Source organism: Pleurodeles waltl, chromosome 3_1, assembly GCF_031143425.1.
Source record: "Pleurodeles waltl isolate 20211129_DDA chromosome 3_1, aPleWal1.hap1.20221129, whole genome shotgun sequence".
NCBI lineage: Eukaryota > Metazoa > Chordata > Amphibia > Caudata > Salamandridae > Pleurodeles > Pleurodeles waltl.
The window spans coordinates 1,945,273,645-1,945,287,650 of NC_090440.1; the positions used below are offsets into that span (position 1 = coordinate 1,945,273,645).

Below are 14,006 nucleotides of genomic sequence, written 5' to 3' on the forward strand. Positions count from 1 at the left end.
TTCAGACGTTAGTCTTCTAACACCTCTTCCTCATCTGCATCAATGATTTCCAGGTTGCTTTGATTTCTCATTCCAGAAACAGGTGCAGCTGGTCAGGGGCAGCATTCTATGTTTCCTAAATGACTTAAATTATCCAGTATTGGATCTTTCATAAATTCACATGCTTGAATCATCCCCGTCGTCGAAGTGGGAGTCCCACGGTACATAAAATAGCAATAATTAACAAATATTTTTTTTTTGCCATAGGCTATAATGGAGACAGCAATTGCTCCCATAGCCTATCCATGTCCTTTTATGAAAGGACCCAAACCTGCCTGCTGTCCAATCAGGCACCAGCACCCTCTAGAACCTTCTCCAGAGAAGCTCCCTTCCTCAGATTTTCTACCGCACGTCGTGTGAAGGGAGTCTCCCTGAGCTCTGCTCAGTTTTTCTTCTACTTCAGAACATTTTCTCTCAAAAAGAGTTAAAAATATTCTTCTAGAAAAGGCCTTTTCCGCCCTTGCAAGACCTGTGGGAAAAAAAAGGCTCCATGTGGATGACCCACATAAAGACTGCTTGTATTGTCTCTACCCACAACACCAGGTTAAGGACTGCAAGATATGTCGCACCTTCTCCACAAAGACCCTCAGAGACCGTGAGGGCAGGCTCCTGACATGGTTACAGGCAAAATCCTGTACTTCAGGTGAGGAGAGTGGGTCAGAGAGGCCACACAAAAGGTCCAAATCTGAGGACCTGGGCCACACAGAAAAATCTAGGAAGAGGCAGAAATCACATCATGGGAAGGGCTTACAGACTTCAGTCTCCTCTGAGCCTTCCTCTCCTCTTCAGAAGAAGGAGTCCTACCGCCTCTCTCCTTCTTCAAATCCTACTTCTGGAAAAGTGACTCTAAAGATCAGATTGACAACAACACCACCGTCGACGACCGTGACGACGGTACCAACAACTACCTTCTCCACTATATCGTCGACGAGACCGTCGTCAGCGTCGACTACTTTAACATCGACGGTAAGGGCTCCTATCCCCTCACTCAAGTCTCTGTCGACGAGTACACCATCGGCAACAAAAACATTGTCGTTTATAACACTGTCGACGACTGCCCCGTCGACTATAACGTCAGCGACGCCAATGTCATCTGCTGTTTCACCGTCGACGGAGATACCGTCAAAGAAGTCATCGTTGACGGCGACACTACCGTCGGCGACACTACCGTCGGCGAGACCATCGTCGACCAGACCACCGTCGACGAGACCATCGTCGATGGAAAAATCTGTACCGTCCACGGCTCCATTAACTTTCACGCCATCAACAGCACTGGTGCCTATTAGACAGATAGAGGTGACTCCTGCCTCTTCCAGGTCTCCAGATCTCCGAGCCATGGTCAGGATCACATCTCTGCCCACACCGGACATTTATCCTATAGACACATCGCCAAACAAAGTGTCGACTTTAGTACCCAGTCATCTTCTTGACTGGGAAGAATCTGATGAAGGTCCATTCGGAGATGCACACAGCCCCTCACAGCTCCACGTCAAGTACCAAGATGAAGATGACGAGGATGAGTATGACCAATACCAACCATACTACTCTCATCAGGAACAATACTGCCAACCAAGAGAGCCTCTGCATAGAGACTCTATACAGATGCCTTCCTCCTTAATCCAGGATTTACAATCTATGCTGCAGGATTATAGGAGAAGGTTCCCACTGGCAGCAGAAGATCAGCCACCAGCACCAGTTTCTCCGGTGACACCAATCAATGTCCCTCCTCCCCCAGCTACTCCAAGATTGACATCCCACTCGGTGTTAGCTGCACCCCCTAGAGATGAAGGTTCCACTTCAGGGGAAGGGGAAGAAGAGGAAGGAGAAATTTCTACTCCGCAACATCCTACTGAGGAATGGGATGATTACTTAGCCCCCACTCCTTCTCCACCACCTCCTCGCCCCTCTGATTCTCCACCCGAGGACATAGGTGGTTTCCATAATCTTATGGACAGAGCCGTGGTACGCTTCCACCTTCCAACATCTGTCTCCCAGTCGGAATGTTTCCTACATGATTTTAAGGAGCAATCACGGAAGTCTGTACGGTCCATTCCGATTATTGATTTCATATGGAGTGAAGGTACAAAGATTATGCGAAACCCTGCTACAGTACCTCCAGTTGTTCCGCAAAAACTGGACAAGAAATACAAGGCAACCCAAGATTCTCCGGCATGCCTTACTGGCCATCCAAAGCCTGACTCAGTGATCTCACAGGCTGCTCAAAGGCGCTCCAAAAACCCTTCAACACCTATCTCTACTCCTCCAGACAAAGAAGGACGGAGATTGGACAATATAGGCAAAAGATTCTCCTCCATGTCAGCAATCACTGTCAGAGCAGCAAATTCTTTGGCAATTCTAGGTCGATATGACTGCCAAATGTGGTCCGACATGCAACCTTTCTTGGACCTCATCCCTGAAAGTAAGCAAGCAGAGGCACGGAAGATCCTCCAAGAGGGTGAGTGTACGTCGGAAGAAATTATCGACTGCGCGCTTGACATAGCCTCTACGGGTTTTCGCCAACTAGCAGGTGCCGCGGTCTTACACCGGCAAGGTTGTCTCAAAGCCACATCTTTCAGGCCAGAAGTGCAGTCCCGGATCCTAGACATGCCCTACGATGGCGAATCTCTATTTGGCAAACATGTAGATGACGCGCTCCAAGCCATCAAGACTGACACGGACACGGCCAAGTCACTGGGTACCCTGAAGTATCGGAAACAGCCCTTTCGGGGTGCTAGAGGAAGAGGTTTCACCTCATTTCGAGGTTCCTTCCACAGGCAATACCAGCAATCCCAGTATAGGAAGCAAGGGTTTCCAGGTGTTCCCATACCTGGACGACTGGCTCATAAAAGCTCCGTCATCTCTACTAGCTTCCAAAGCGACAAACGCCTGTCTAAAACTATTCCACAGTTTGGGTCTAACAGTGAACCTACAGAAGTCAGTCGTGCTTCCCTCATGCAGGAGAGTTTTCCTGGGAGCAGAATTAGACACTATCCAAAACAAGGCATATCTCACTCTAGCAAGGCAGCAGAAGCTGACCCACTTAGTTGTCAGAATCTCCGCAAAAGAGTGCGTTTCAATACGACTGTTCAAGTCGCTCCTGGGCATGATTTCCTCAGCCATAGTCGTAGTACGGCTAGCAAGACTCAAAATGAGGCCGCTGCAAGAAGAACTGCAACTTCAATGGACCCAGTCGCAAGGGTCCTTCGACGACTTAATAACTATCACACCAAAAATTCGGCAGGCGTTAAAATGGTGGTCTCACACCAACCACCTCTCCCAAGGGCTTACTTTTCTAGCACCAATAACAGACTTTGTCATCACCACGGACGCCTCCTTGGAAGGATGGGGAGGCCACTTACAGGACATGCGCATTCAAGGCAGATGGTCCAAGCTCCAAAAAGAGATGCACATAAACCTGTTAGAGCTGAAGGCGATTCATCTCACGCTCAAGGCTTTTCTGCCACGCATCGTAGGATCATCAGTGTTAGTCAGAACGGACAACACAACAAGTATGCTTTACATCAACAAGCAGGGAGGAACAAGATCCCTCTCCCTCTCAAGAGAAGCTCAGTCTCTTTGGAACTGCCTCACACTGAACAACGTCCGCCTCAGGGCGGAGCACCTGGCTGGGGTCAACAACGCTCTAGCGGACTCTCTCAGCAGGACGGACGACAACTGCCACGAGTGGGAACTCAACCAGAACATACTCGAGGGCATCTTCCAACAATGGGGTCGGCCGATCCTAGACTTGTTTGCCACCAATCTGAACACCAAATGCCAGTTTTACGCCAGTCGATACCTACTCCCGGGGTCGTGGGGAAATGCTCTTTTGATGAGATGGTCCGGGATCTTTGCATACGCTTTCCCCCCCCATCCCACTGATTCCCAGGCTCCTCAGGAAAATGAAGACCGAATGCTGGAGGATCATTCTTATAGCCCTCAAATGGCCCAGACAGTACTGGTACTCCTACTATGGTCCGTGGCCAATCCAGTCCGCCTTCCTTGCAACCACAATCTTCTAACGAAGAATCAGGGTCTCATCCTACATCCCGACCCAACGTCACTACAATTGCATGCTTGGCTCCTGAGTACAGAGAGTTTCACGATATGAACATCGATCAAGAATGTAGACTTATATTATCTAAGGCACGAGCAGAGAGCACGAACAAGACGTACAAACTCAAGTGGAAGAGATTTTGTGTTTGGTGTTCTCAGAACAATTTTCACCCATTTCAAATTAACCCTGAGCAAATTCTTTCTTACCTGCTCTCTCTCTCTCCAAAGCTGGTCTTTCCCATGCATCAGTCAAGATTCACCTAGCAGCTATAGCCTCATACAGGCGATCGGCTGAGATGCCATCTATCGGCTCATCCAGAGTCATCAAACAGTTTATGAAAGGGCTTTTCCGCACTTTCCCCCCGGTGCGGTTACCTCTGCCAGAGTGGCATCTTAATATTGTCCTTTCCCAGCTCATGAAAGCTCCTTTTGAGCCCATTCATAGGGCGGAGCTCAAGTACATCACTTGGAAAGTGGCAACCTTGCTCGCTCTCACCTCTACCAGGAGAGTCAGTGATATACAGGCGTTCACTACTAAAGAACCCTTTTTAGTTTTCTCTGAAGACTTCGTTATGCTCAGAACCAATCCCAAATACATTCCCAAGGTTCCATCCTCGTTCCACCTCAATGAACCTGTTATTCTACGAACCATTTTTCCAAACCCTACTACAATCGCAGAGAAAACTTTACACTCTTTGGACATCAAACAATGCCTAAAATTCTATCTTCAAAGTACCAAACAAATCAGAAAATCAGACCAACTCCTAGTATCTTACTCTTTTGGACGACAGGGAACAGGAGTAACCAAGGCCACTATAGCCCGATGGATTTCCTCGACAATCCAGTTCTGTCACACCAAGGTAGGAAGACCGCTGACTAGGCGCCCGAGAGCCCACTCCACGAGAGCAGTCTCCACATCGGCTGCTTTGTTTCAAGGTATTTCCCTTGATAAAATATGCCAGGCTGCGACATGGAAAACTACGCACTCCTTTACGCAGCACTATTGTTTGGAGTCATCACAAAGAACCGACTCTCTAGTAGGACAAGCTGTTCTACACCATCTCTTTTATTAAGGTGAGACCTTTCCTTAGTTATAGACAAATAGTTTGAAATGCAGATAACCATGATTTCTATTATGCTTCCATATGAATATGTAATGTGTATCTATGTATATATATATATATATATATATATATATATATCGGCATTTACAACATGAATTTCAGTATATGTGTACATGTACTTAAAGGTATCTATGTTCCTTCGAAGCTCACGATGAGAAATGTATGAGTTAACTATTTATATTGAAGATAGAGGGTCTTCATGCTCGCACCCTCCATCCACGTTGGATACAATGTTTATCAACCATACTGCTGTCTATTCAGATTCAAGCATGTGAATTTATGAAAGATCCAATATTGGATAAGAAAACAAGTTACTTACCTGTAACTACAGTTATCCAGTATTGGTATATTTCATAAATTCACATGGACCCACCCTCCTCCCCTTTGATGCTCGCTTTTCCTCTCAGGTTATAATTTTTCACTCTGGTGCTGGAAAATCTGAGGAAGGGAGCTTCTCTGGAGAAGGTTCTAGAGGGTGCTGGTGCCTGATTGGACAGCAGGCAGGTTTAGGTCCTTTCATAAAAGGACATGGATAGGCTATGGGAGCAATTGCTGTCTCCATTATAGCCTATGGCAAAAAAAAAAATTTGGTAATTATTGCTATTTTATGTACCGTGGGACTCCCACTTCGACTACAGGGATGATTCAAGCATGTGAATTTATGAAAGATACCAATACTGGATAACTGTAGTTACAGGTAAGTAACTTGTTTTCTTAGTGGGTGCTACAAATTGTTGAAGGAAGTTATACTCCACCGTTCTTGTGTTCCACTCACCACATGCAGGTTTCAGGCAGCTGATGCCAGTATTTTCTGGCGGGAAGCCTTTGGATATAAAGAAAGTAAAAGAAGTAGAGCAGGGCAAGCCCTGTGACTGCCTCAACATCTTGGTACCCAGTATAAGTGGAGGGCTCAGGCAGAGCCAAGACCCTTGCGCCCTGAATGTGTTCCTGCACAAGGAGAAATTCAAAATGTTCTACCACTTCATGGTCTCCTGGACTTGCGTGCTCCCCAAATTCTTGTTCCCTCTAGTTGACGTAGATGTTCCTGTGAAATCTCTATTTCAATGGATGCAACACCAGGGCTGCATGTGCAACAGCAATTTCAGCTTAAAGTGACATAGATTGTGATCTCTGTGCAACCTCTGGGAATGTACTGTCACAACTACTTTTCGCTGGTGTTTGTTAAGAGGATCCTTGGGGGTGAGGTGATGAATTCAGTCTGGGGTTGAGCGTACAGCGCCGGTCTGCCTCTCTGCTGCTGCCTCTTTTGCATTGTGTTCTGGGGAAGAGCAGGACAGATTGGGTTTAAGTTATCAAATTAGCCCAGGAGAGTGCAGTAGTCCGTTTATTGAGCCTGGGCGTTTGCCCTCGGATCCATTTACCTCTTTATGAAGACCCCCGGTCTCAAAAGGACCTGTACCCTAATTTTCACAATGTTTATACCTCCATGCGTGGGCAATGTATGGAGACAACTAAACAGTTTTGACTTAGCTGCTGAAGTTGCGGATGTAATTCTTTCAGCTAGGTTCCCGTTGAGTAGGTCCATTTATTTGAGACGTCAGAAAAACTTTGTGGCCAGTTGTGAGATCTAGTAGCTTTATCTACAGACCAAGTCATCTTATATTTTTTTGTTGTTTGATTTATCTTTCGCTCATGCAGAGCTTTGTGAAGGGTACAATTAATGTTTATATTAGCTATCAGCCTTTCCATGTTTGTCTGAAAAACGTTCCCCTTTCAAGCCACCCGTTGTCATACGATTCCTAAAGTGATTGACACAAGTTTCTGCCAAAGTCCGCCCTTATGTCTCTGTGGGACCCTTATTTGGTTCTTAGTTTCTGATGTGCCCGCTATTTGAGTCTAAGTATAACTGTTCTATATTGCTCCTTGCCATCAAGATATTTTCGGCGTACCTGGTTATTGAACTGCACGTGCTGTTGGTGCAGTCACTGTACTTTCTGGTCGAATCTCCTTTTGACCTGAGATTCCTCTCCTGCCTTTCCTTCTCTCTATTTTGTGGGGTGTACTCATGGATTGTTAAAAGGTCCCAAGTTAGATGTTTCACACTGTCATTTCCGATCTGTCATGATTGATCCGAGTGTGAGTGTGCAGAAAAGTGCAAGACAAAATAGACATCACCGCTTAGGGGCTGTTTTCGACACTGTCACTTTAGAGGCAGGGAAAGGCCATCTCAGGGGTCTGATAGCACCACCTACCGTCGCGCTGGAGAAATTGCTGTTGAAAAATTCAGATCCAGCGTGGTGCCTGGGAAAATTCAGAAGGTGAGGAATCTACGAGAAAAGTCTCGTGTCCATAGAATTTCATTGCTGAAGCCAGGTTATGCCCTTTGTGACCACCCCCTGCCATATCAGCCAGCAGAATCCCTGATGTCTAATGGAATTGCCAGGAGATTGCGTCCCACTGCATGCACTCAGTGCTGTGTCTGACAAATTGGTTTTCCAGCAACACCCATCTTGTGGCACCATTGTCTGCTTTGATATCCAGGGTGTTGTTCCTGTGACTTGCCTCACTGCATCCGTGACATGATTGTGTGGGACACCACACCTCCCTTAACTGGAGTAAAACAGAATGAGGGGAGCAAAAGAGCTGCATTTGGCATCAGCTATATTGATGCTGCGCGCGCCGATGTGACCTTCCAGTCAACAGGCCCTAATGGATTGTGCAGTTGATGAGGAAAGGTTTACCCCCTAAATTTGTTGGTGATTGTAGGTTGTAGTTGAACACCTGCTGTTTACATGAACGTTCCATCTAACTGCACTGGAACTATATTTCTGACACTTTTGAGCTATTACGATCATTTCACCGAAGACCCCTTTGACTCATTGCTAATCTCCACTCTCAAACAGAAATTTATCCTGAACAGCGTATTTAAACTATATGACACCTCAACACCCAGCGCATTACAGTAAAAAAAATCACAGCATGCTCAAAAAGCTCTCATTCTCCCACCTTGAATGAATGGTGTAACTCAACATCGGCATATATATGTATATATTTAGACACACCTTAAAGAATTTATGAGCATCGTAAATGAAACCAGCCTCTTGGAGAATAAGCCAGGTTTTCAAGCCACCTTTAATTCTACAACTCATCTCCCCCCTCGTGTTCCACCATCTGTGTCGCTTTGCTTGATCATCCCATGTAACTTTCATACTCAACTATTCTCTATCCTGCTATGCTCATCTTCCCAATGCGTTCCTCTGTATCATCTCACTCCTTCCTTTAATCATCCTGCACCTCTGGCACTAATGGGGCCCTAATTCCTGGCACAATCTTCATAGTTAAAAATGAGCCTATATTTTTATCGTCCAGAATTTTGCATCATCTGGTCACGACCCCTCCATTTACTAATCTGCTATCTCATTCCCTTACCCTACCTTTATCGTTCTCTGCTAGGTTCTGAATATGTATCATTGTTGCACATTGTAGTACAAATCTACAAAAATAACTATATATTTTTTTATTTTTTGCAGATTTGTGAAACAGGACTAAGTGTAGTTTTTGAAAGAGGTTAAATCTTATGAAGCTGATAGTGCTTTTTTCAGATTATTACCCCACAGCTTCTTAGGATCTTTGCACTTTATGGGACATAAATAGTTTCGAAGTTGGAGCACTTGGATGCCCATAATCGCCTGATTGTGATAGGTGGAACACTGACGGGAGTACCCAAACAACTATATAGTCATTAGAAGTATTGTAACATAGCTCTGTGGAGCTGGCTGGGTTTGACATCTGATGTAAAAATGGCAGTACATGATGTGCCACTTGCTGAACAGTAATAAGGTTTTCCCTAGATATAGCTGCAGGGAGGCTCAGGCTTGAATGCGTGAGTTACACTATGTGAGGGAATGGTATAGAAGCACAGTTACCATGATTAGAGAAGATGCAAGCATGCCAGAATATTATGGACGCTATTTGATGAGCAACCACCACCAAACAAGTGTCCATACAGATTTTCCTCTTACGTTGCGAGAGTGAAAATGCTGAGCCTTCCTAAGTATGTGCTTCAAAATATTCATAGCGGTTTACTTTACATTGATGGGGACACTTTGATTTAGAAAACTGTAATGAGTTTACCTGCTATTAAATAAATAAATTACTAAGGTGAAGTCTTGACTTTTCTTTTCTTGTGTAATGACACAGGCTCGAGATTCACGCACCAATGAGGTGGTCGCAATTAAGAAAATGTCATACAGCGGAAAGCAGTCCACAGAGGTATGTACAATCCTTCCATAATTTTTACACTTTTAATGTGTAACCTACTGTACACTAGGTATGGAGTGCTAAACTCAGCGAAAGATTGACAAAAGAGTTACCGCTAACAGGCTGATTTTTTATTTATTTTTCTTCAGGAGTTACAGCCTTTTAAAAAGATATTTATTGCTGGAGACAATATCAAAATCTTCCTTTCATAATTTCAGCTTAAAATGTGTTGTTGCTGTAAATCACTAAGGGATCGCTGTTTGACTTTCCACTGAATTGATGCAGAAGTCCGCATTAAAGAAACCTTTGAAACACTTCTAAAAGTCCTATTTTTATTAACCATAACACATAGTTGGCAATAGTGACTGTGTAATTAGCTATATGTGTACGTTTCTGTTGAAAATGTTTTTTTTTTTATTTGCTTCTATGACCCCATTTGATGAATCTGTATGGAGGGAGGAAAAAATAATTTCGCATTTTTATTCTGATAGGAAGCTTTGCTATCCTCTACAGCAAAAACAACTGAATGGAAGTACACCAAACTCAGTCACAAACTAAATGTTTACTTTGAATGCCTTTCTCTGTTTAGTATAAATCTATTAAGTAGTTAGAAAAATATGTTGTGTGGGCCTCAGCGATAAAGCAGTATTTTGCCATTAGTTTACGTACAGCTAGTGAACTCAGCTTCTTGAACATCTGACTGGTAAATAAAAGGAGTTCTCTATAGAAATTATTTTTTGAAATAACAATTCTACAACAATGCCATTATTATTTGTCATTGAAAAAACCCAAATTAAATCAGTGTATTTGAACGTTTTTCTTCATAGGCCCAGATAGAGCAAGTAGAACACCAAAGCTTAGTGAAAACAATACTTACTTGGTAAACAAGATAAAGTGTTGCTATACAGAGATACAAAAATATACATTTATTCATCAAGATTCATTTTCAATTTTTTTTAAGCATTATATTCCTTGTCCTTCCTTCAGTCATAAAGATAGTGGGTGTCTATATAAATATTTAGTCCCTAGTCCACTCTGAGGGCTTTCATTGTAGACCAGTAGGGATGAGACGAAGAAGTCTGCTGTTTTGTTTTTTAAAATAACTTTTTCCTCGTGAGAAAACCTATTGGTTTCTCTTTCAGAGAGAACTCCTCTGTTAAGTTGGCATGTTTTGGCCAAGAGGGTTTTTTTCCGTCTCTTCAGGATCTAGAAAGTCAAGGTACCACTTTCCTACTGCATAAACATACACATGCCTAGCTTAAAAAGCAAAAGAGGGTAGGGGACCTGTCCAAGGACCACACAGTGTGACCTACTATACCTCTGACAAATACACTTAAAAGAGCCCCATTGGTGCACAAGCGGATTGCGTGTTTTAAGAAAGTCCCGCCCTCCCCATAAAACAAAGCTCAAAAGCTGGTGTCACATTGGCGGCTGACTTAGAGTGGCTGATAAAAAGACAAAGATGGTATCAGGCATATAAAATCTTTGAATGAAAATCGAGTTAATGAAAGATAAAAAAATATATTATGTCTAACTTATTCATTGTTAAACACAAATGAGAAAAAAGGCATGAGAAATTTGCATTGACTGTACATTACGATGGGCTCAATATTTGTCATTACTATTTTGAACAGTGACCCTAACACTTATTACGTTTTCCCCATTAAAGCATATGGATTATGTCATACGAAAAGTTACATTTCTAAGGATAGGTCTCTTATAAATGGGTTACAGCGATCAAAGAGTGAGAATTCTGGTATGTAGCTGATCAACATCCTAATCAATTATATTGAGATCTTTATGCTTTTATAAGTGACCACATCTTGTCTAGTTCATTTAGACCAACAACAGAAGCCTGGAAATTTTCAATTAATTTTCATTCTACCTTGGATAACGTGGACACAATAAAACTTTCTTCCATTTCTTGTTGCAACAAATAAGACAAATCACTTTATTTCATTTCCAATATGTTTCATTGTGTTAAAATGTTCCTTCATTGCTGCCCCCTGTGTAAAACATGTTTTAAACTGGTTGTGTAATTTGTCCGATGTAATTCTTTCCACAAGGGCATGTTATATAAGATATTACTTTTCTGGTGTTACAGTTTGAAAAATTAGTTTGACTGACTGTCATTCCATTAGGTATTAATGTTTCGGTGTTAGCTCTAAATAGTCAGGCAGTGCATTGTTTGTATCCGTAGTATCCTCCTACTGGTGTCAGTCCTAACAGATTAGACGGATCTTTTTTCTTCTTGCTGGCCTGAGTAGATATTTTGGATTTTATTTTCTTGCTCTTTTGAAGTAGAACAGAGGAGAAGGCAAATCAAAATTAGATAGCATCTTCCAATTTTTTGATAACTTGCTTGATTTGATTAGTCTTCTGAATTTAATTCAGTATACAGGTCACATGTATTCCTGTTTTTAGGGTGAACTACTCTCTTTTCAACACAATTTTTACCAGTGTTCTCTGGTATCCTCTGTATCAGTTTAGACCACATAGTATCTGCTTACTGACATTCTCGCCCTTCTCTGTACAGTTACTGAGGATACAGATAAATTGCCTGTATTACAGATGATCTTCAAGGGATCTCAGAAGTCCACTGTTAAAATGAGGGAAAGTATTTCTATCAGTAGGCTTTGCGTACAAATCTATAAATTCCCCATCTAATGCTTTGAACGAAGGATCTTGTAATTAAATAAATCATTAAATGTTACATCCACTCATATGTGAATAAATATATCAATGTAGATAATTAGAGGGATGTTCGGTCAGGTCTCTTCTACCATTTGACTGCCTGGTGTAATTTACACTCTGCTTCCACCCATAACTGTGACTTGCATGGGGTATTGATTCAGTCCACCTCAGATATTGGCTTTCTTGCCCTGATAGTTTTTTTGGATCACATGTACATCCTTCTGAAAGTGAGTGTGCTTCAGTGTCAGGAATGGTGGCCAGTCCTTTAGTTTTCAGTTGTCTATTTTTTGTAGTTTCTCTTTAATTTCTTTCCTTTCCTTTTTTTATTTCAATCTTTCCTATGAGGATACTGCAACAGTTCAGCCAGTTCTAATGCAGCTCCTTTCATCTGCAGTGCCCCACATCCCACATGGCCACTTCCTCTAAATCAGGAGATTATGGACTGCTACTGTCCACAGTGTATCATTGTTTTACTGTCCAAGATGGCCAAAATGTTGGTTCTAAATGTGGCTGCCATGCTGGAACTTTAAAATGGTAGATTAGTTACAATAAGTCTTCAAAACGGACAACCGCAGCAATACTTATTGTCATTATTGCAAGCATTTGCCTGCTGTTTTAAGACAGCAGCATGTTTTATTTTTTCTACTTGTATTCTTTTAGCTTGCATATGCTGTTGAGTTTGTTTCATTGCGGTTGTCAGAGTGAATGCAAGAATGAGTCAACGGAAGGTTGAGTGAAGGCATAAGTGCAAAGATGAGTGACCAAGTGCATGTTTTATGACTTTTTGGGTGCCTAAGCACTTCAGTGACTCAAAATGCACTTTCATTCATCACCTAGACCTGTTGATATTGCCATAGCTTGTTGTGCTGGGAATTCTTAGTCTTTTGATCAAATTGGAGCCACTTTGGTGTGGTCATAAACAGTTTAAGCCTTGGGGCTTTTTAGTGGATAAGTGTATTAGCAAAAAATTCCAATAGCCACAGCGGTCATATTTGTCATATCTTGAAAATATTTTTCTCTCTCCACAGAAATGGCAAGACATTATTAAAGAAGTCCGGTTCCTGCAAAGAATACAACACCCAAATAGCATAGAATACAAAGGATGCTACCTACGGGAACACACAGCTTGGGTAAGACTGTAACTTTTGATGTTTATTGTGTCTAACAATTCTGGATGTGCTATTAAGAGTAACATGGGGGTCTACTACGTGGTTGTGGTTTGTAATCTTGTACAACTTCTCCGGTACTGTGAAATTCAACAAGGATACCCTTTTATTACCCTCTTCATATGGTATTCCTTATTCTGATTTGAAAAGGGTCGTTCACAAGGTTTTGTTTGCGTTATCTCTTGCAGTAACACTAAATTTAGTTGCATTTAAATTTCCCCGATTTTAGTAATCAACTGCATCAAATTGAGTGAGCCTTGACAGTCCTCTTTAATTTACATAGGCAAAGTACTGACAAAGGAGTTTGGCATAAGTTGCATTTGTCTTTGTCTCTGCTATGACAAATAGTTGGTATTTCAGTGTTCTTGTGATAATGCTCAAGAGAACGTTTATCACTGAATTCAGAAAAAGTAGAAGTACTTGAATTAAGTGCAGTGTAGTAGGACTTAGCTGGTTATGGTTTCCAGCCAATGATCAAGGCGCTAGTCCTAAAGGGTTCATTGTGAAAAGATTCGACCAGTGCCTTTTGGTCTGATATGTTTATTATGTAAAGTAATGACAAATAGTAAGCCTACATTTTTCATTGTGAAAAGCATATGTTAACGGTACTGGATCCTTAAGGGAAGGTTGGATAATCTTTCGACTGTGTTAAAGCATTTTACAAAGTATTTTGATATATGGCATTCCAAAGATTACCTTATTAGGC

General features: G+C 42.3%; 1 protein-coding gene across 1 annotated transcript in view; it reads left to right on the forward strand.

Moving 5' to 3' along the window:
* The window catches only part of TAOK1 (TAO kinase 1), a 959,977-nt gene that overhangs the window by 236,250 nt on the left and 709,721 nt on the right, over window positions 1–14,006 (forward strand). The window contains exons 3-4 of the mRNA XM_069226237.1: window positions 9,381–9,452; window positions 13,163–13,264. Of these exons, the coding sequence (XP_069082338.1) occupies window positions 9,381–9,452; window positions 13,163–13,264 (174 nt within the window). The remainder of the gene's footprint in view (window positions 1–9,380; window positions 9,453–13,162; window positions 13,265–14,006) is intronic.